Source organism: Hippopotamus amphibius, chromosome 3 (genome assembly GCF_030028045.1).
Source record: "Hippopotamus amphibius kiboko isolate mHipAmp2 chromosome 3, mHipAmp2.hap2, whole genome shotgun sequence".
NCBI lineage: Eukaryota > Metazoa > Chordata > Mammalia > Artiodactyla > Hippopotamidae > Hippopotamus > Hippopotamus amphibius.
In genome coordinates, this window is record NC_080188.1 from 124,891,917 (window position 1) to 124,911,990 (window position 20,074).

Consider the following 20,074-nt stretch of genomic DNA (forward strand, 5'->3'; position numbering starts at 1 on the left):
TACAGCTGCGGAACTTCCGGCGGGGGCCGACATTTTGACTTCGCGACCTTGGGCTCTGGTTCTCTGGTACCCGCAGTCTCCTGCGTGCGGTCATGTCCGTACTGACTCCACTGCTGCTGAGGGGCCTGACAGGCCCGGCCCGGCGGCTCCCAGTGCCGCGTGCCCAGCTCCATTCCAAGCCACCGCGGGAGCAGCTTGGGACCATGGTGAGGAACGGGCCGGGAAGGGCATGGGAGATGCCGCGGGCAAGACCTGGGATCCCGTGGCAGATCGCGGTCTGGCGCGCTGCACCTCGCGGCCCGCAGCGTAACGGGGAGCGGCAGTGCTGGTTTGGGCGTCCGGAGGGCGCGAACGAGGGGACTGTGCCCGGCCGACAGTCGGTGCTCAGTCAGCCCCGGGGTCTCGGGTCAGACCGTGTCAGTGCAGCCCTGTGGCTTCCTCGCTGTGCAGTCTCCAGCAAGCTTCCTTAGCCCACTGTGAGCCTGTTTACCCATCGGCTCACTGGGGGATGCCTGACGGCTGTCAGCGCTGTCATTGGTACCACTTTTAATTACTTGGGAAGAGGACCCCAGCAGGCTTTAGTAATTCCCAGAAACGTGGGAGAGTTTAACCCCTAACGACTTTCACCTGTTTGGTACATTTCTATCAATCCATTTATGCCTCAGTGGCAGAACTCGGCCTTGAATGAGTCTTCAGAGTCCAGATTAGTGGGCCTCCCGTTGGTTAGGAGCAGAGCCCGGAGAGCGCTGCGGCGGACGAAATAATAGTGACAGTCATCCCAGCTGAGTGCCTGCTGTGTGCCAGGCAGTGTACTAAGACTGCTGTGCTGGCCTCATGCAGTCCTCCCAGTCACCCAAGAAAGGACCATTATCTCCCTTTCGTGGTTGAGGGAGCCGAAGTTCAGGAGCAGTGTATTGGCTTGTCAGAAGTCACAGCCTCTGTGGCAGAGAAGGAATTGGAACTCATGTCTGACCCCAAATTGTGCAGTGGTTTTAACCGCTATAGGGAATATGGAAGGGGCTGTAAAAAGTCTCAAGCCCCACAGGTTTGGGAAGGGAGGGCTTTTTAAGACAAGGAAGGGGAGGTGCATTTTTTAGAGTTACTGGTCTATGCGAGGTCCCTGGTTCCCAACAGACCAGCTTTAAAACAGGTGTAACTTCCTAGTTCCCTGCTGGTGGATTTCTCCATGGATCCTAACCTAACCCAGGCTGACTCCTGCCTCCATATCTGATCCTTTGCTTTAATGCCTAGAGTGGGCCTTGCACGCTCTGGCCCTCTGGAGCCTGGAGGGGGCTTTCCCCTGTCTGGGAAGACTGCTTGGACTTCGAGAAGCCTTGGGGAATCCTGACCCTGGGGGTTCCTTTTTTCTTCTGCTCTGTGTAGGATCTCGCCATTGGGCTCACCTCCTGCTTCCTGTGTTTCCTCCTGCCGTCGGGCTGGGTCCTGTCACACCTGGAGAACTACAAGAAGCGGGAGTGACAGGAGCTGTCCTCTTCCTCACCCTGTGACCTGACCACCCCGGCCTGTCCTAATCATGTCCGCTGCATTCCTGGCTGCCAGCCTCCCCTGGATCATGACCTTCAGTTACAGTGACCTCTTCTGCAATCATGACCTCTGGATTTCTCCATGTTGACATCCTGGGACCACACGTATCCGATTATAAGGCCCTGCTCGGTAGGGCCTCCCTTGTAACAATAAAGTCTATTTAAATCCTGCTTCAGAGGGAATTCCTTGGCGGTCCAGTGGTTAGGACTCCACTCTTTCACTGCTGAGGGTGCAGGTTCAATTCCCTGGTCAAGGAACTAAGATCCTGCAAGCCGCGTGGCGTGGCCAAAAAGTAAATAAAATAAGTGGTGCTTCAGAAGGTCATCATGCCTTTGGCCTGGGCTCCTGCCTCCATACTTGAGCTGAGGATGGTGTTGGGTGGGATGTGGAGAAGAGGGCCTGGCTGGATGCACAGCCCTGCTGGCTTGCTGCCCTGTGGTAGGTCAAGTGTGCTCAGCCATTCTTGGTGCCTGGAAGTGGTGCTTCCATTGCATGCTTTCCTCTGTTTAAATGTTTTCTGGCTTCTGTGGAAAACAAATCCTGTTGTCGCTGGGCAGCCTTTCTTGCTTCCTCTCTAGCTATCTTGGTTGTCCCAAGCTCGAGACCGTGTGTCTGTGTCTGTCTCTCCCAGTGGGGCCAGCCTTCCCTGTCCTTGGTCGGTGGGCTCCAGCCATTTCTCAGGTGCTTGTTGCCCTTCCTAGTTGTGGGCTATCTTGCATTTTTAAGTCAACCTAGGGCCCCTTTCCTTTTAGCACCATATTTGTAAATGCTTATGCACTGACTGGCTTCCTGGTTCTCCCTGCCTGCTTCCCTGTTCCCTCCCCTCCTTAGCTTGGAGAGTTTGCTGCTCCTCCATCCATCCCCAGGGCCCTTCCTCAGTGATTCTTCCTGGGGGTGCCTCCTTAGCTGGGATAGGCATGTGAAGCGCTCCCCACTGAGCAGGAATTCTCACTGCCAGTGTTTGGAAGGAAGGCTCTGACCTGCTGGACCCACCCCTGCAGGAGGATGTGGCTTTAGTTCTCCTCTGCGTCCTCTTTGCTGGGGTGACACGAATGATGTCTGAGCAGACTCAGGTTCATTGTCCCCTGTGGAGCTGCTAAATGGTGGGCAGAGATGCCAGGTGAGAGCTGAGGGGCTCTAGGGTAAGTGTGCTTTAGGCCTTGGGTGTCAGAACAGGCATCTCACCAGCCCCTTTTGCAGGGCTTGTTTTCTGACTTATGTTCACAGGAGCTGAAGGGAGACCCTGCTCTCCCTCCCTTACCTGGTCTTTCTTGGCCTTTTTGTGTGATGCCTGGTTGCAGTGGGCACAGATCAGGCTGTGAGCTGTCTTGAGTTTCTGTGGTAGCTCCACTGCCCTGCAAGGGTTTGACTGGGTGACCCGTAGTTTTGTGCCCCTGGATCCCAAAGAGACACAATGGTCCCATAGGCCCAGGAGGGCTACCTTAGTCCAAAGCAGTGCTTCTTAAGCCACCACTCAGACTGATGGGAAGCCAGTGGTTACAGGCCAGATCTTTAGGACCCTGGTCTCAGAAAGCCCTTAGGAAGCCCAACAGCCCCTCCAGCCCTTGTGCTCCCACACCTGGCGGGGTACTACAGTGTACTGGAGGGGGGCTACAGTGTACTGGAGGGGGGCAGGGTCGTAGACTTGGGGATGGATGGGAGAGTTTAGGATATGAGTGAGCTGTCATGCTTGGACCCCATCTTCCCCTTGTCCTCAGTGTAGCCACTAAGCTTAAATCTGGTCACCATTCTGTGTCCCTCTCTCATCCCTAACCAAGTCAGAGGCCCAGGGGCCATTCTTTGTAGCAAAAGCAAGGCTCCTTGTGCTCCTAAACAGCATTTTCTGTGTGTACCTGTAGATGTCTGTAATCCTGAGTCTGGAGGGGTGGATGTCTGGGTCCTGATGTGCATGCTGGGGGGTTGGAGGGGTGGGTCATGGCAGATGATATAACGTCAAGAATAGTGGACTGGGAGTCAGGAAGCCTGGGTTTGAAGCCTGGCTTGGCCATTTACTACATGACCTTGAGCAAGTCATTTAGCTTCTCTGGGTGTCAGTTTTCGTGATTGTAAAATGAAGGTGGTGATGTGGCAGGAAGAAGAATGTCCTCCCCAAGATGTCCATGCCCTAATTCCTGGACCCTTGTGAATCTGTTACCTTCATGGCAAAGGGGGCTTTGCAGATGTGATTAAAAGTAGGCGTGTTGAGATTATACCGGCGGGCCCGGTATAATCATATGGGTCCTTAAGGTGGACGGGGAAGGCAGGTAATTCACATCTCAGAGATGCCACCTGAGGACTCTGCCTCCCTTGGGGCTTTGAAGATGGAGAAAGTGGGCTGCGTTCCAAGGAAAGCAGTGGCCTCTGGAAGCTGGGAACAGTTCTCAGGTGACAGCCAGCAAGGACGTGAGGACCTCAGCCCCAGAGCTGCAAGGAACTGAATTCCACTAACAGCCTGCGTGAGTGGGAAGCGGATTCTCCCTCAGAGCCCCTGGAAGGGAACACAGCCTACAGATGCCTTGATTTTAGTCTGATGAAACCCACACCAGACCTCTGACCTCTAAAACTAAAAGTATACATTTGTGTTCTGAACCACTAAGTGTGTGGTGATTTGTTATGACAGCAGTAAAGAGACCAGTGTATCATTCTCCTGGTGCTGTGAGGCTCTCACGGGAGGGGCTGGCATCAGTGGCTGCATCCTCGACAGACATGAGGTGAATTTCCCTGTGGGGCATTTGCAGGAGGAAGGTGCCCCAATGAGAAGGAGCGCGGGTGGTGTAAGTCGGGGGGTGGGGGGAGGGGGGAGGGGTGGTCTCCCTTTACCACTTCTACCCCACCTCTGCTTGCTTTCTGCCTTACGTGGCGTGAAACTTGCAGGCAAGTATCAGCCCAGCCAGCGGCCCCGAAGGAAAGCCCCTGCTCAGCTTCATCAGCCTGGCTGCACCATCAAAGCGCCGATAGACCATGATTTTGGAGGCGGCTGCCTGTGGACTATTGCGCATTCCTGCAGTGGCATCTCCAGAGGTCCATTCCTGGGCTGGGCACTGGGGCAGCTGCCTGACTGCCAAGCCTATCTCGGGAAGGATGGCCGGGGCCTCATCGTTGGCCCACCTTGAGGATTTCTCCTGGGTACGACCCCCCTGCAAGGATTGTGGCTTTCCCAAGGCCCGTGCTGTGCCCTTGTTGCCTGGCCCCTTCCCCTGAGAGATAGGGTGGGCCTGGAAGCCTTGTGGCTCTCTAGGGCCTCTGTGCCGTTCCGTAAACTCTCTGTGGCTGAGGTTTCAAAGTCCCTGGATCCTGGTACAGGGTCTCCTCTCCCTCCACCTGACAGAATCCTGTGGACATGCATGTGAGGTCTGGACACATTCTGAGCCTGTGAGGAGGCATCTATGCCATGCCGGTGCTATGGAAAATAAAGTTCCATCTGCTGCCTGTCACCTTTGTGACCGTTTCCAACAGCAGCCTGAACCCAAGCACCAGTGCTGCCTATTTCATTATAGGCCTCAGCAGGCAGGACCAGCAGTGCTGGGTTTGCAAATTGGGAGGCAGAGATAAACGTCTGGAGCTATGCTGGTGATTCCTGGCAAATGTGCTATTGGGTTTTATTTTTTAATTTTCTTTTTTTTTTCCTATTGGGTTTTAGATGCTTCAGGATAGAGAATCAAAACGCGAAAAAGGTAAAAAGTACCAGGAGAGACGTACTGAGAATAAGAGAACAGTCATTAACCACCAAATACATTGGCATGGAAAAGAATGGGGCAAAAGCTGACTGTCCTGGGGCTGGATCAAGAGCCAAAGCTTCCCCCTGGCCGTTTCCTTCCCATTCTGCCTGACAAGAGGGGGAGAGTGGGTAGCAGGTAGGAGGGCCCCTCATTTACACACCCCGCATACATGGAGGGTGCAGGTCTGTTCTTCAAGCCCTAGACCCTTGTGTGGGAGGCAGGCATTTATTTGGTGTTGGCAGCCTAGCTGCGGTCCAGCACTGGGCCACAAATGGGATTTCTTCTTACTCTCCAGACCAACTGTGGTCTGTGTCCCCACCATTAATTCCAACCCCAGCTCCCCCTGTGTGCCTCCTGTCCCCCAGACTCCCTAGTCAAAGGCGGGGGGGTAAGGGCAGAGTTGTCTTATAGTTATTTTCAAGATTTTGTAAAGCCAAATAGAAATCATGTTTTTGTCATCAACTATCTTAGCTCCTCATTTGGTAACATCAGTGGTACTGACTGAGATCTGATTGGCAGTTACAGATTGCATTGTTAAAATTGGGAAAAGGAATGAGCCGTTTGGTAAGCATGGGATCCAAATAGGGGGCCCTTTGCTTCCTTGAGTTTGGAAGCCACCCCAAGGCTGAGTGACCCAGTAAGTAGTAATTTGCAGTGTTGCTGGGCCACAGACTTCACATTTGTAGCATGGCTGTGAGAGCGCCACTGTGGGCTGTGTGGTGAGCCCAGGCACCAACTGCCCCTGCTCCAGGACTGGATGCAGCTCGTGAGGCATTCCATCATATTCCGCTCCTGTATCGTCACAGAGGGATGGGACTGGGGCTTAGGCATAGCCTCAAGTGCTGTCACATCATGAAAAAGGCCCTCCAGTGAAAAGCTGAAAACCAGAGCCCCAAACTATAACCTCTCTAAACAACACCATCTTTAGCATTCAAGGCCTTGCTACTTTTTAAGTTTTATTTTTAGATAATTCACAGGCAATTTTAATAGAATACACAGAAAGATCCTGCCTACCTTTTACCCACTTTCCCTGCACTGGTGACATCTTGCATTTGAAACTACAGTACAGCATATTCCAGGATATTCATATATAATCAAAAGAACATTTCCAACTCCACAAGGATTCTCTCCTGTTTCCATTTTACAATCACACCCACGTCCCTCCCGCCTCCTACTCCTCCCTAACCCTTGGCAACCACTAATCAATTTTCCATTTTTATCAAATCCTTTCTTAAAACCAACCAACCAAACAAAAAACCCCAAACAAAGAAACAAACACCCTGATTTTCTCATAACCAGAAGACCAGGGAGTCCAAAGCTAGGTCCTTGACCCCAAGGGACACACTCTCCCTGACGGAAGCAGGACACCAAAGCCCGCTCAGAACCAAGGCTCAGTGGAGGGGGGCGGGGGTGACGTCCCAGGACTCTGATATTAGCACGATTCCTTCTCTTCGGGAGCCCGCAGCAGGAATGCTGCCTTCGGTGATTTTAATTTCATCTTCCTGCTTATCTCGATCCGCGCTTCAAACTCCAGTGAAAAGAAAACTGAAGTGGCCCCAGGAGGCTCTTATCACCGCCAGGCACGTTGGGAGCCTGGGAAGGTGAAGCCGAGCAAATGTGTGGGTGGGGAGGTGGACGGGGCCCGCCTTCTCTTCACTCGACCTCCGCAGCGGCCACACGGGACTGCGAGCCCCTCAGGTGACAACGCCCGAGGCGATCCCGTTGCTAGGGGCGTTACCAAGGAGGGGCCACGAGGAGGGGCTCTCTTCCGGGAGGAGGGCAACTGCTAACCCGGAAGCGGTCGGCAGTGCGGCGCTGTTTAAAGATGGCGGCGGAGGAGCCTCAGCAGCAGAAGCAGGAGTCGCTTGGCAGCGATTCCGAAGGTACCGACCGGGGGAGGGCCGTTCGGCCTGGGCTAGCGGGGGCGATGCCGGATGGCCGGTTCCCGAGGAGGCCAGGAGTGGGGCGGCCGGCGGCGAAGCGCGTGGACGGCCCCTTCCTCCGCCACCTCCCCTCCCCTCCCCCTCACAATGGAAGGAGCCGCCGCCGCGACCCCCGGCCGGGCGGGCGGCGGGGGAGCGGGCGGGGCGGGGCGGGCCCAGGCCCGCGGCTCTTCCCCCTCGCGCGCTCCCTGGGCGGGGCCTAGGCCGCCCCGCCCCCCGCCCAGCCCCCTCCGCGCCGGGCGCAGGGCTCTCGGGTCCCCAGCTCTCCTGCCCCGGTCCTTGCAGTCAGGCCCGGGCCTAGTGCGGGCCCGGCTGTCCACCTTCTTCAGAGCAGCTCGACCCCGGGCCGGCGTCGAATTACGCCGGGCTGTGGAGCACAAAGGACTGGGCGGGCCGCTGGCGATGCTGCGGGCGGCCCGGGGTTGTGAGCGGCCGTAGGTGTGTGCCTCGAAGGGCAGCAGCCTTCGTTTCCGGTGGAGCCCCCTCTTCTGGCTTTGCAGCCTCTTTCCGCCTGTGTAGGCATTGTTTCCTTAGACCCCTGAAGAGTTGGGCCTTTCAAAACGGTCCCACCCTCTTCACCCTTGAGTTAGAGGCTGGGGACTGAGTAGGTCGCTAGGATGGGAGGGACCGCCTTGTTGCAGGCAGCATAGGGGATGGGTGGAGGCCCAGCTGACGATCCCGGACGCTCAAGCTCAAAAGGGTTGGCCTTAAAAATCATTCAGCAAACACCTCCCGTTCCTACGGCACGCTTGAGGGACTGAGGTTTCAGAGACCCAGCCCCCCAGAAGGGACTTGTTCAGGATCACTTATGAAAGAGCCAGGGCCAGGATTCAGGCCTCCTGGCCCCTCACCAGTGGCTGCTCAGAGAGGGACCCATAGGATGGACCTGCCCAACTCACTGAGGAGTGTTTAATTATGCCTCTAAGGTACCACCTGCTCATCACATTTCAGTGAAGCGGGGGTGGTGATGGTATTAGTCCCTGTTCGCAGCTGAGGATAAGCCTCTGCAGTGAGGTAGCAGAGCAGAGTTATTGTGGTGAAGAGCACAGGCTTTGAAATTAGACAAACCTGGGTTTGACCACAGGTCTTACTAGTGACCTTAGGCAGATTACTTCACCTGTCTGCATCTGTTTTGTTATCTGTAAAATGGGCACCATTAAGAATATCCAGGACGGCAGGCGGAGAAAGGGTGTGATTGAATAAAGTGCAGGTTCACAGGAAGCTCTCATCCAGCCCAAGACTCTGCCTCCTCATCTTTCTTTCCTCAAGAGACCCCGCCTGGCTCCGGAGCATCCCCTGGGCTGCTGGGAAGTGATATTAGAAAGCAGGGGAAAGGGGTTGTTAGAGCTGGAAGAGGGTACCTGGGGGGTGATCACTTGGCCTCTTCACCTTAAAGATGAGAAAACTAATATCCAGGAAAGGAAAGGACTTTGCCAAGATCACACAGTTGGGGTGGAGCAGGGTGTGATGCCTGCTTCCAGGTTCCAGCCGTCTGCTCTCCTGGCCTGCTCTTGTCCTTGGCCCAGCTGCCTGGAGTGGGGAGAGCCAGGGCCCACTGTAATCCTTGGCCTTCTTCCTTCTTCTAGGTGTTAACTGTCTTGCCTATGATGAAGCCATCATGGCTCAGCAGGACCGAATTCAGCAAGAGGTGAGGGGCTGTGGCCAGCGGCCCTGCTTTGGGGATGCATAGGCTGGACCTGAGGCCTGTTGTTTTCCTCTACTTTGGAAGCACCCTCCTCTCCAGGCTGAGCTGGGTACTAGATGCCTTTATGGGGGGTTGGTCACTGTGCCACTGGGTGCCTGGCCCAGCAGCTCTCATTTAGGTGTTCTGGCTGATAGGTGTGGGTTATTCCGTTCACCTGTCAGAACATGATGGATCTCCTGCCCTCTGCAGATTGCTGTGCAGAACCCTCTGGTCTCAGAGCGGCTGGAGCTCTCTGTCCTATACAAAGAGTATGCTGAGGATGACAACATCTATCAACAGAAGATCAAGGTGGGAGCCTGGCCGCAGGGGCAGAAAGAGCCCTGGGGTAGGAGCAGGAGTGTGCCTGCTTTAGACCTGCCTCTCACTGGGCCTGGCCTCAGAGAGGGGAGGATGTTGGGGGAGCCCTCTGGTCACTGGTTCACGTGTGCAGACTCTGGAACCGAAAAGACCTTGATTCAGATCCTGACTCTGCCACCTCAGCAGCTCCTTTGGTGTGTCTGAGCATGGGGTCCTCATCTGTGAAATCAGGATGATGACTGCATCTCCCCACAGGGTGGTTGTGAGGTTGAGGGAGGTGATGCCTGTGGGGCCTGATGTTGGCTGCGGGGAGCTGATGGTTTCACAGTCTGGCTGAGCGGGCTGGGGCCGGCCATGGGAGCAGAGTGGCGGAAGGGGCACAGTCTTGCAACCTGCTTCCGGGATGTGTGGAGAGGCAGGCAGCAGTGGGGAAAAGGGGCCTACAGACCTTTGTGCAAGGCTCTGCTGCATCACTTACAAAGTGAGGTAAGTCCCTTAACCACTCACTTCCTTCTCTGTGAGCCAGGAGTTTGAAATTTGACAGTGAATGTGTGTAAACAGTGTCTAATTGCACAGCCTAAGGGTTTAGTAAATGTTACTCCTCCCCTCTGTCCCCCAAAGATCAGCGATGCTTAGAACCTTCCACCTGAAAGGAGTGGCCTTTGGGGTTAGCCATTTCAGGGGCCAGGCAGGTAACCCAGGTGACGAAAGGTGGCCAGGTCAGGCGGTGAACAGCCGTGCCACAGCTCAGGTCAGCCAGTAGCTGGCAGTGGAAGCTCGTGGGGCGACTGGGAGTGTCCCTGCCTGTCACTCCATTGGTGCTTCCAGGACAAGACAGATTATTTTGTTGTAAAATCTCCAGACTCCTAACAGTTGGCAGGTAATTCAGATTTAAAACGTGTCGGCCAGACAGAGCACCTGTGGACAGATCCAGCTGTGTGTGGCTTGTGGTGTCCTCTGACCCCTTGCTCAGGGTGTTTATGGTTTACCCAAGAGGCCTGTGGAGAGAGGAAAGCGCTGGCTCTGGGGCCCGATGACCTGGGTTTGAGTCTTGGCCTCTCCCCTTCTGTGTGATCTTGGGCAACATGCTGGACTTCTTGGCACCTCCATGGATCTGTCATCTCTGGGTGGAGCTGTCTCTGTCTCATAGGGAGGGTGTGAGGCTTGAAGGAGATGAGGTGGTCAGGTGCTGAGGCCAGCGCCCAGGGCTTCGGAAGCTGAGTGCCTCCTCTTCCCCATGTGGTGGGATAGCAGGGTGCGAGGCCTGCCTGTCACATTAGGCCACCCTGGTAAAACTGACAGGCTGGGCCTCTCAGGTTCTTCCCGTTGAGTCAGTGGGTGAATGTTCAAGTGTCCACCCTGTGCTGTCTGCAGGAGACCCGCCTCAGTGCCCGACACCCCACTCTGTGCTGTGCCTGAGCCCACCTTTGCTCCCTGGGAGGAGCCTAAGTCCAGACGTCAGGGCCCAAGCAGACCTGTGTGATGTGGCTTCTCTGTGAAATGGGCCCCTGGGAGGATGAGTAGGAGGCTAATGGCCATCAGTCCCAGCAGAGGGCCTGGCAGAGAGGAAGTGCTCAGAGTGATTCTGGTAGCGGCAGTGATTTGAGCTCTTTGTACACATTTTGTCCCATTCATTTAACATTTATGAGCACATACTGTGGGCCAGGCACTGTGTTAGGTACTGGAGATCGAGTGATGATTACAGCGGTCAAACTCCTGCCCTCGAGATGCTGGTTCATAGTGGAAAGACAGCCATTAAGCCAGAGGTAACTCAATTGTATGTCAGAGGTGGTAAGTGCTGTGGAGAGAAGTGAAGTGGGATGAGGAGATTGGGAGGGGGAGGGTTTGCAGTTTTACGTATTGGGGGGTGTGCGTAGAAAGGCAAGAGAGCAAGCCGGAGTGGCCGTCTGGGCAGAGCCGGGTTGGGGCCGGCGTGGTGAGAGCGGAGATGGGAGACACTGGGGGCTTGGAGCTGAGAAAGGACCCGGAGGGAGCTGAGTATTTAATGGGTTTCTCTGGTCCCTGGTGGCCGGGGTGGGGATAGACTGAGCAGTGAGGTGGAGGCAGGGAGACCTATGTGGAGGCTTTTGCCACAAAGCCGAGACGGAGTGAGCGGCCCAGGCTTCAGAGCGGCCCAGGTGAGAAGCGGTTGGACGCCGGCAGACAGAGCTGAAAGGGTCTGCTGCTGGGCTGGATGGGGTGCGAGGGCGAAGTCGGCAATGGCTGGGAGGTTTTGGCTCCACAGCTGAAGGCTGGAGGGTGGGTAGTTGAGGGAGGGCTGTGGGGAGGTCAGGAGCTGCCTGTTGGCTGGGCCGGTCACAGGGGGTGGAGGCCCGGCAGTTGGGTGTGAGTCAAAGTTGGAATTGAGGGCCGAGGAGTGGGAGGGCCAAGGGTTACATTGAAATCCCACGAGAGCCGTGAGGTCAGGAGAGGGAGTAGAGCTGATGCGGAAGCTGCCCCGGGCCTGAGCGAGTTGTGCTGTTCACACGGCAGGAGCTGTGGGTTGTCTGTGGGGTGACTGTCTTCTGGCAGGTGACACATGGGGTGTTGAAGGGTGCTGTGTGATTTGGTGGCGGCCCTGACTGTCACAGGTTAGATGAGGGGGGGCAGTGGCAAGGTCAGAGGGCATGGAGAGAGTGGGTCCGGCAGCACGAGAGGGAGGATGGAAGAGGGGAGAGGGCGTCACCACACCTGTGGATGCAGGTGAATGCTTCTGAGCAGCTGGTCTGGGGAGGAGTGGGTTTGCCCTTAGGGCTTAGGAGAGCATCTGTGACCTTCACTAGAGTAAAAGCCTGCTGGGATGGAATTCATAGCAGAAGAGGAAGTGGAGACAGTGGGCACAGACGGCTTCATGAGAAGCCCTACAGGAGAGCAGAGAAATTGGATGGTGGCTGGAAAGGAATTCACGGGAAGCAAAGCATTTTTTGAAGGGAGAACTCATCTTGTGTTTATATGCTGACGGGTCTGAACCAGTTGGAAGAGAGAAATTGATGATGCGGGAGGAGTGGGGAGACTTCCTGGAACAGTGTCCTGAGTCCAAGGGAGGGGTGGCTCTGGTAGCAGCCTCAGACCCTTCGAGGATAGAGATAGAGGCCATGGGTGGGTGTGCTGTGGGGGCTGTGGGGTTCTCCGTGGAAGTCCTCAGTAGGAAAGGAAGCAAGGTCATCAGCAGGATGACTGGGTGGGGCTTAAGGAGAATGGAGAAGGTATGACATAGGCGTTGGGGAGAAGGGAAGGGTGCCCAGGCCAGGGGAGTGAGGCCTGTTTGCCATACACACTGAGGGCCAGACCCTCCACCCCTGTGGGGAGGTTTTGCGCTGAGGAGGAGACGGGAAGAGTGCACCAGCACCTGTGAGTGAGTGGGCAGGGTAGAGATTAGATGGAGGCGGGGGAGGCTGCTTCCCGCCTGGGGCTGTGCGCTGGGGGCCTCAGGTGCGGCAGTGTGCCCCTACCCTGTCTGCCCCGGAGCTCTCGGGGTTTGAAAGACTAGTCACTGGAAAAGCTGTGCTGGTCAAGGACCCATTCACCGGCCTGTTCACATGAAGCAACAGCCCTTCAGGCCCAGCAGCATGGCCTGCCCAGCGGCTGGCGACCACTTCGGTGACACGTGCAACCCGTGTGTCCGTAATTCAGTTTCCCAAGGCTTTGGGGGCTCCTGGCGGTGGTTTGCTAAGTGACCCTCATCACCAGAGTCAGCAGCCGAGGATGGCAGGGGGCTGCTTGGAGCTTAGTTGCCACCTGCTGTGGGGTGGCCTTTGTCGGGGAGGGGGGTTTCCGGGGCCAGCCCTGGTTCTGGCCTGATGTTGATGGGCGTGGGGTGGGGGCTGCCTCCCTGCAGGACCTTCACAAAAAGTACTCGTACATCCGCAAGACCAGGCCTGACGGCAACTGCTTCTATCGAGCTTTCGGGTTCTCCCACTTGGAGGCCTTGCTGGATGACAGCAAGGAATTGCAGCGGTGAGGAGGGTGGGCACTTGGGCACGAAGGAGGAGGGGAGGGTTCCGTGAAGGGCATGTGGGTCCCCTCTTCCCTCTTGATGACTGGGAGGTGCGGTTCTACCTGAGGCCCGACGATGGGCTGGGCCCCTGCTTGGGGCTTCTGTCAAAGCTGGGGCCCCAGTGCTGGCCAGTCCCCCACCCCTGGGCTGTTCTCTCTGGGCCCCTGCTCTGCTGGCCTAGGAGCCCATGCCGGCCTCTCTTTCCTTCGCATCCATAGGTTTAAGGCTGTGTCTGCCAAGAGCAAAGAGGACCTGGTGTCCCAGGGCTTCACTGAGTTCACAATTGAGGATTTCCACAACACGGTGAGCCCAGCTGCCCGGTCGCCTAGTTGGCCAGGGTGGAGGGTGGGTGGCCTGGCTGTGGTGGGGTTGACCCGTCTCCTCGCTCATCTTGCCCTCTGTCCCCCTCGGGTGGCAGTTCATGGACCTGATCGAGCAGGTGGAGAAGCAGACCTCAGTGGCCGACCTGCTGGCCTCCTTCAACGACCAGAGCACCTCGGACTACCTGGTGGTCTACCTGCGGCTGCTCACCTCTGGCTACCTGCAGCGCGAGAGCAAGTTCTTCGAGCACTTCATTGAGGGTGGGCGGACCGTCAAGGAGTTCTGCCAGCAGGTGCTGCCCCCTCCCTACTCCTCAGACTTGGGCCCTTCTTTTCTCTCATGCCTCAGGGTGGGGAGCCCCCCGGGCCTGGGGGGCAGGGGGAAGGGAGCCGAGACCCTGGCCCTGAGCTGTCCCTGTGCCGTAGGAGGTGGAGCCCATGTGCAAGGAGAGTGACCACATCCACATCATCGCACTGGCCCAGGCGCTCAGCGTCTCCATCCAGGTGGAGTACATGGACCGCGGCGAGGGTGGCACCACCAACCCCCACATCTTCCCTGAGGGCTCCGAGCCCAAGGTGTACCTTCTCTACCGGCCTGGACACTACGATATCCTCTACAAATAGGGCTGGCCCTGGCCTGCCGCTGCCCTGCCTGCCCTCCCCTCTGCCAGGCGCTAGACATGTACAGAGGTTTTTTTGTGGTTGTAAATGGTCATACTTCACTCCCCCACCCCCTTCCCTGTCACATGACCTTCCATGTTTTATTAAAGGGGACGCTGGTGGTGAGCCGTGTGTGTGCGTGTCCCTGCTCTGCTGCTGCCCGCCTGGCTGCTCTGTGTCTGGCTGCCCCCCCTCCCCTCAGGTGGGTTCCTCTCAGCCTTCCACCTGTCCACTCCCAAGCCTCCCCACCAGGAGCAGTTTTGAGGGGGCTAGGCCTCTTGGGGACCCCTCCTGGTTATTAGGGTTCTGCTTCCTTCCCTTCAGGCCTCTGCCCCTTCCCTCTTTAGCTGGCCAAGGGCTTCCACGGGGATGTGGAAGTTCCTCAGAGACTTGCCCAGGGACCCAGGACCACCAAAGCTTCAAGCTGCTCCCTCACAGGCCCCACCTCCACCCTCCTGTCCTGGCCAGGGCCTGGGCTGCCTGCCCTCCATCAGGGGTCTGCATGGTGGAGGAGTCCTGGGTGGAGAGGGCTGGCATGCTGGCGTGGCCTGGCTTGGAGGAGCTGGGGCACCCCAGAGCACCCCAGGTGGTGCCACCCAGGCGGGGGAGGGGCAGTCTGCAAGCCTGTGCTTGGCCCTCAGTCCCCAGGTCCAGCGGGGCTTGCAAGGCTGCTGTTCTCCCACCCCTCCCCTCAGCCCCCTGCCCGTGCCTGCTTTGCACCCCCATTGCTTGGGCCGTGGTGTCTGCATTGCCTTCCTCTTTGCCTTCGCCTCTTCTCTCGCCCCCGGGCACGTGTGGGGTCTTGGCCCCCAGGCTGTGAGCTCCTCGGGGGCAGGCCCTCAATAAACGTGAAGTGCTGCTGCCCACCTCTGCTGTCGGCCCGTGCCTCCACCTGCCTGGCTCACCGAGAGCTCTCGCCAGCCCCTGGGAGCCAAAGCACCTGTCCACACCTGGGCTGCCTCCCTCACCCCCAGCCAGGGCTGGGACCGGAGGAGCTGCAACAGTGGAGGTCTTTATTAGGAGGCTGCTGAGGGGGTGGGGGCTGGGGGGAAGGAAGAGGGTGGCCCGGCCAGGCACGCTGCAGGCTTCCGAGACTTCTTAGAGTTGGGAGCGCAGTCCGGCAGGCCCCGGCGCGTCTGTGGGTAAAGCGGGGCGGTCAGAGCACGTGGGCTGTGGGCCTCCCCCAGCCTCCCAGGCTGCCTCCCTGGCTTCCCTGCGTGGGGGTGAGTGGAGCGCAGGGTGAGCTGGTGGGTTAGTGGGCACGAGGTTAGTGGGCGGCCCCACGGAGGGCCAGGCCCTGCTTACCAGTCCTGGTCAGGGTAGGCGGCGGGCTGCCGTCACGCTGGAAGGCAGAGGACAGTGAGAACCCGCCCGGGGTGGGGTGGGGGGGTGATGGGGCGGGACAGGGGCTGGCCGGGGCGCGCACCCCAGGGTACGTACCGGCGGGGAAATAGTGGGGGAGGCGTTGCCGGTAGATGTTTTCGTCCTTCTCCAGAAACACGCATATGATCAGCCGGTCCACCTGTACCAGGGCTTGTTCAGCCTCGACAGAAAACACCCGCTCCCCGGCTCCCCGGTCTTATCACCGCCCCCGCCTCTGCAGGTTTTCACCTTCCTTGCCCTTGGGGCGCTCTTCCACCTGAGTTTAGAGCTGAGGCTCCTGTAGGGGCTCATGGTGTGGTGTGCTATCCCCCTTCTCTCTCCGCCGAAGCGCAGGGGAGGAAACGGGCCCCGCGGAAAAGAGAGGGGACGCAGAGAGCAAGGGCAAGGCCTGAACCCTATGTGCCCGGCGATCAGCACGTGATTAGTGGGGCTGGTCATCGGGGCCTGGATGCGCCCCGGCACCCACCCCTGCCTGGTCCTCTCGGCTGGGCTTAGGCCTCACCTTGTCCTTGTGCTGCTCCAGCCACTCGCGCAAAGTGGTCAGCACTACCTCGGCCGCCGCCTCATTGGGGTAGCCTGCGGACAGGACCCGGAGGGGCGGGAGTGAGTCCCGAGCTCTGCCCCGCCCCTCGCCGCTTCGCCCCGCCCCTCCCCGTACCAGGCCCCGCCCCGCCCCGCCCTCCCGGCCCCCTCCCTGCGCCCCTTCCTCCTCCAGACCCCACTCACCAAACACTCCCGTGGAGATACAGGGGAACGCCTGGGGTGGGGTGGGGGTGAGAAGAGATTGGGCACCGCGTCACTCTCCGCTCCACCTCCTTCCAGACCGCGTCCCAGCCCCCGGCTTCACGTCTCCCCCGCTCCCAGCTTCACGTTGTCCCCGCCCCCGCCGCCTGCCGCCCGCCGCCCCTCACCACCGAGCGGAGCCGGTGCTCCAGCAGCAGGTCAAGGCTGCTCAAGTAGCAGCTGCGGAGCTCGGCAGCCTGGCTGGCGCTGGGCTCTCCGTGGGCGATGGGTCCCACCGTGTGGATGACATCTGTGGGAGGCGACGGACGAGATCAGACCGGCCAGGGGCTCCGTGAGGTCCTCGGCTTTCTCTCCTGCCGGCCTGGGCCCTGGAGGGGACCGGAAACAAGCCCCCTCCTCCCCAAGTTCTGAGACTCCCCGGGGAAGGACCCCACCCATGTGGACACACAGGTGTACCCTCGAGCCTCAGTTCACACCTCCACAGGCACAGGCAGGCCCACGCTGGGCCCCCTCCGCACCGATGTGTGGACCCGGCTGCGACAATGGCGCGTTGCCTCCTTAGCTCCTACCCTCCCTTCCAGTCCCTGCCCCTCCCCAGCCTCCACGCATCCCCTCCCACCACTGGCTTCCTGGGGTTTGCGAGAAGCCAGGTCCTGGCACTGAAGAAGTGCCCCCGGAGGAAGCCTCTAGCAATTCTGGGTGGGGGGGGTGCACCCCTAATCCCCAGTTACACCAGTTACACAAGGCGCCCTGTCTGCGCCCCACAGGGGTGGGAGTGTCGGGGACTCACACTTGGCCGGCAGTCGATAGCCGCAGGTGATCTTGGCCTTGCCGGTCTCGCAGCTCTGCAGGGTCCTGCACTCGTCGGTGAGCAGGGGTCCGGCGGCCCGGTGGATGCAGCCGTCCACTGCAGGGGACGGAGCAGTGAGCCTCGGGGCTCCCCGCCGCACGCCTGAGCCCGTTTTACAGAGAGGGCCGAGGCCCACGGACTGACTACTCCCAATCGCCTGGCTGTGCGGGGACCCACCGGGCACCGCGCCCTCCTCCCGCGGCCTCCAGACGCTCCCTCGCGCCTCCACCCTCTACCCCCACCCCCGGTCCCACACTTGTTTCACATCTGGGGAAATCGAAGCGCAGACAGGGGCCAAAGGGGGCCCCGACGGGAACCGGCGCAGGCCGGCCGGCAGGGGGCGCGCCCGGCCCGCCCTGCTCTTTCCTGGGCTCGCGGCAGGGGCGGGGCGGGGGTCTCCCCGGCCGGGGGCGGCTCCGGGAGGCGGGGTCCGCGACGGCAGGATCCACGGCCCGGGAAGGCCACCCTCCCGGCTCCTGCCCGGACGCGCCGTGGGGCCAGCTGCCAGTCGCCGGCTCCGCCCGAGGAGCCTGGGATCTCAAGGCCGAGCTCCCAAGGCGGGGCCCCTCGGACCCACTTTACAAACTCTAAGACCCACTTTACAGACGCGGGAACTGAGGCCACCTAGTTACAAGAGGCGGATCCGATCCGGGCCTGGAGCTAGGTCTTCCAGCTCCTTCCCTGCGCCACGCGGGACGGTGGTCCGGCCCGCACAGGTGTCTCAGGGCGCTCACCCCAGCTCGTTAACGAGCCGCCTCGTTAGTGCATCCGGCTTAATTGGGGCCGGGCCTGGGCTTGTTTATCCGAGGGCGGCTCTGGGGCTTCGCCAGCTACCCTGGGGACCCGGACCCAGGTAAACAACTCGGGCGCGGGCGCTGCGGGAGGCGCAGAAGAGAGGATTGTCTTGTCAGACTTTGCCCAGGCCCGGCCTCACCCCTCATCGGCTGCAGAACCTTGGCAAGCCCTTTCCCCTCTCCCAGATTGTCCACTGCCTCATCTGAAAAATAGGGACAGTGACTGTCCCCCCATAGGGGAGGAGTTAACAACTTGGCCAGGCGAACATGACCCACCTCTGGCAGGTCCCCAGCTCCGATTGCACCCTAGACCTGTGCCAGGGGCTTCTTGGACGCGGAGCTCAACGCTCCGCAGCAGGAAAGGACTATCATTTCCCCATTTTACAGATGTGCAAACTGAGGCCTTAGCTCCTTCATCACAGCCCTGCCCTCAACTTCCGGGCACAGGACCAGGGATACCAGCTGGACCACCCCCATTTCTTTTGTTTTCTTTTGTGCCGTGTGTGCCCAATTAAACCTAATTTTGTGACGTCACCTGGAGATGGCAGGAGTGGGGGTGGGTGGGGTAGAGGAGTTGGGGGAACCCTGGGAGGGAATCTGGGACTGTGTCCCCCACCTTCTCCTCTCAGGGGCAGGGATGAGGGTAGCTGCAGCCAATGGGAGGGGCAAAGAGTGGGGCCCTGGGCTGTGTGTGCAAGGTGTGGCACAGTGGGTGTACAGCGTCCACATGCAGTGTGTCTCCTGAGTGGGGGTGCCAGGCGACCACCCAGCACGGTGTGCAACAGCAGGGGCTGTGCTGCTAGGCAGCTTGGGTTCAGGCGCCAGCTCTGCCAGCCACAGGTGATGACCCAGGGCACTTAACCTTTCTGGACCACAATTGCCCCATCTGTAAAATGGGATAATAGTAGTACCCACCTCATAGGAGTATTGGAAGGATTAAGTTAATTCCTGTAACGTGCTTAAGCCAAAGCCTGGGATGAGTGAAAGTGACACAGGTGATGGTTATAACCAGGTCAGTGAGACTGTATGAGCTTGTACCTGATGTGTGTACACCCAGGAGTGTGGTGGGAGGCAGTGTCCAGGGCATAGGGGGTGAGCACAGGGACCTGCCTGAGCCGGCTCTTCTGCGGCCCTCCCGGCCCTGCCCCAGGGGTCTCATCCACTTGGCACCTGGTTGCCTGCCATCTCCAAGTGCTGTCTACCCTGCAGGTGACCTTGGCCCACTGTGGGGGCCGTGCGGAAGTGGAGCTCAGTGAGATCTGTGTTTGAGGGACTTAATGTTTCCTGCAGAAGTGGACAGGCCTGCAGCCAGGCCTTTAAGACTGACCCGGGGGCGTGAGGTGGGAGGAGGCAGGAGGAATTGGCACTGGTAGAGCCCCCAGGGCTGGAGTCTCCCCAGCAGCAACCAGAACAGGGCCAGGGCCATGTGACTCCTGTGCAGGTGCCCAGGGAGCCGTTCACCCAAAGCACAGATGAGGGACAGGCCCGGGGTTCCACCCATACCCACCCTTCCCCCAACAAACCAGAGCCCAGACTGGCCCTGGCACTCAGGCTTTCAGCAGCCTGGCCCCCTCCTGCCCCTGCTCCGTGTCCACACAGCAGCCTTGTGGCTTTCCCATCTCTGAGTGCCAGAGGAAGCCCCCAGCCCCCTGTCCTTAGCCATAGGCCCAAAGGAATGTCCCTTCCCATGTGTCCCATCATCGCCCGCACCTGCCCTGGCCCTGACTCCCAGGCCCTATCCTGGCTCTCACTTGGGCTAAGCTGAGCCTTGGAGAATAGAAGGAGGAGGCTCCCTGGGGTCCCATACAAGGACGATGTCCTTCCTCCCCACATCCCACCTGACCCTGGGGCAGCTGGCCCTGGGCCTGCCTGGTTGGGGGGTATCCCCAGTTGATACCAATTGACCCTCAGTCCTCTCCCTGGTCCCCTCAGCCACATCCCAAAACCCTCAGATCTCAAACTTGACCCCCACCCTACTCTGCATCAGCAGAAAACCTGGGGTCTCTCCTGGGGAAACTGAGACGACATGGGCCTTCCTCAGATGTCTCTCTACTAGATCAAGGCTGAACCCTTTTTCTACTGGAAGATGGCCTTAAGGCCCACTCTGCCTCCCTCCT

The 20,074-nt window shown here is 59.0% G+C and overlaps 3 protein-coding genes across 4 annotated transcripts in view; 2 read left to right on the forward strand and 1 right to left on the reverse strand.

Annotated features, from left to right (window-relative positions):
- On the forward strand, positions 1-1,715 carry LOC130849366 (cytochrome c oxidase subunit 8A, mitochondrial). Its single transcript, XM_057728205.1, has 2 exons — positions 1-206; positions 1,384-1,715. The coding sequence occupies exons 1-2, from the start codon at positions 93-95 to the stop codon at positions 1,477-1,479; spliced, it is 210 nt and encodes a 69-aa protein (XP_057584188.1). The 5' UTR covers positions 1-92; the 3' UTR covers positions 1,480-1,715.
- A 5,299-nt stretch (positions 1,716-7,014) lies between these two features.
- OTUB1 (OTU deubiquitinase, ubiquitin aldehyde binding 1) lies at positions 7,015-14,312 on the forward strand. Its single transcript, XM_057726794.1, has 7 exons — positions 7,015-7,147; positions 8,794-8,855; positions 9,102-9,200; positions 13,048-13,166; positions 13,425-13,509; positions 13,625-13,819; positions 13,953-14,312. The coding sequence occupies exons 1-7, from the start codon at positions 7,090-7,092 to the stop codon at positions 14,148-14,150; spliced, it is 816 nt and encodes a 271-aa protein (XP_057582777.1). The 5' UTR covers positions 7,015-7,089; the 3' UTR covers positions 14,151-14,312.
- Positions 14,313-15,159: 847 nt separating this feature from the next.
- Positions 15,160-20,074, reverse strand: part of MACROD1 (mono-ADP ribosylhydrolase 1) — a 148,475-nt gene continuing 143,560 nt past the window's right edge. Inside the window, exons 5-11 of one of the 2 annotated variants that reach the window (XM_057726793.1) lie at positions 17,104-17,220; positions 16,481-16,602; positions 16,296-16,326; positions 16,072-16,145; positions 15,627-15,708; positions 15,492-15,528; positions 15,183-15,322 (exon numbers count right to left, since the gene is read on the reverse strand). In XM_057726793.1, the coding sequence (XP_057582776.1) occupies positions 15,524-15,528; positions 15,627-15,708; positions 16,072-16,145; positions 16,296-16,326; positions 16,481-16,602; positions 17,104-17,220 (431 nt within the window). In that variant the 3' untranslated portion in view covers positions 15,183-15,322; positions 15,492-15,523. Of the gene's footprint in view, positions 15,323-15,491; positions 15,529-15,626; positions 15,709-16,071; positions 16,146-16,295; positions 16,327-16,480; positions 16,603-17,103; positions 17,221-20,074 lie in introns of both variants that reach the window. The other variant, XM_057726792.1, reaches the window with a different exon arrangement.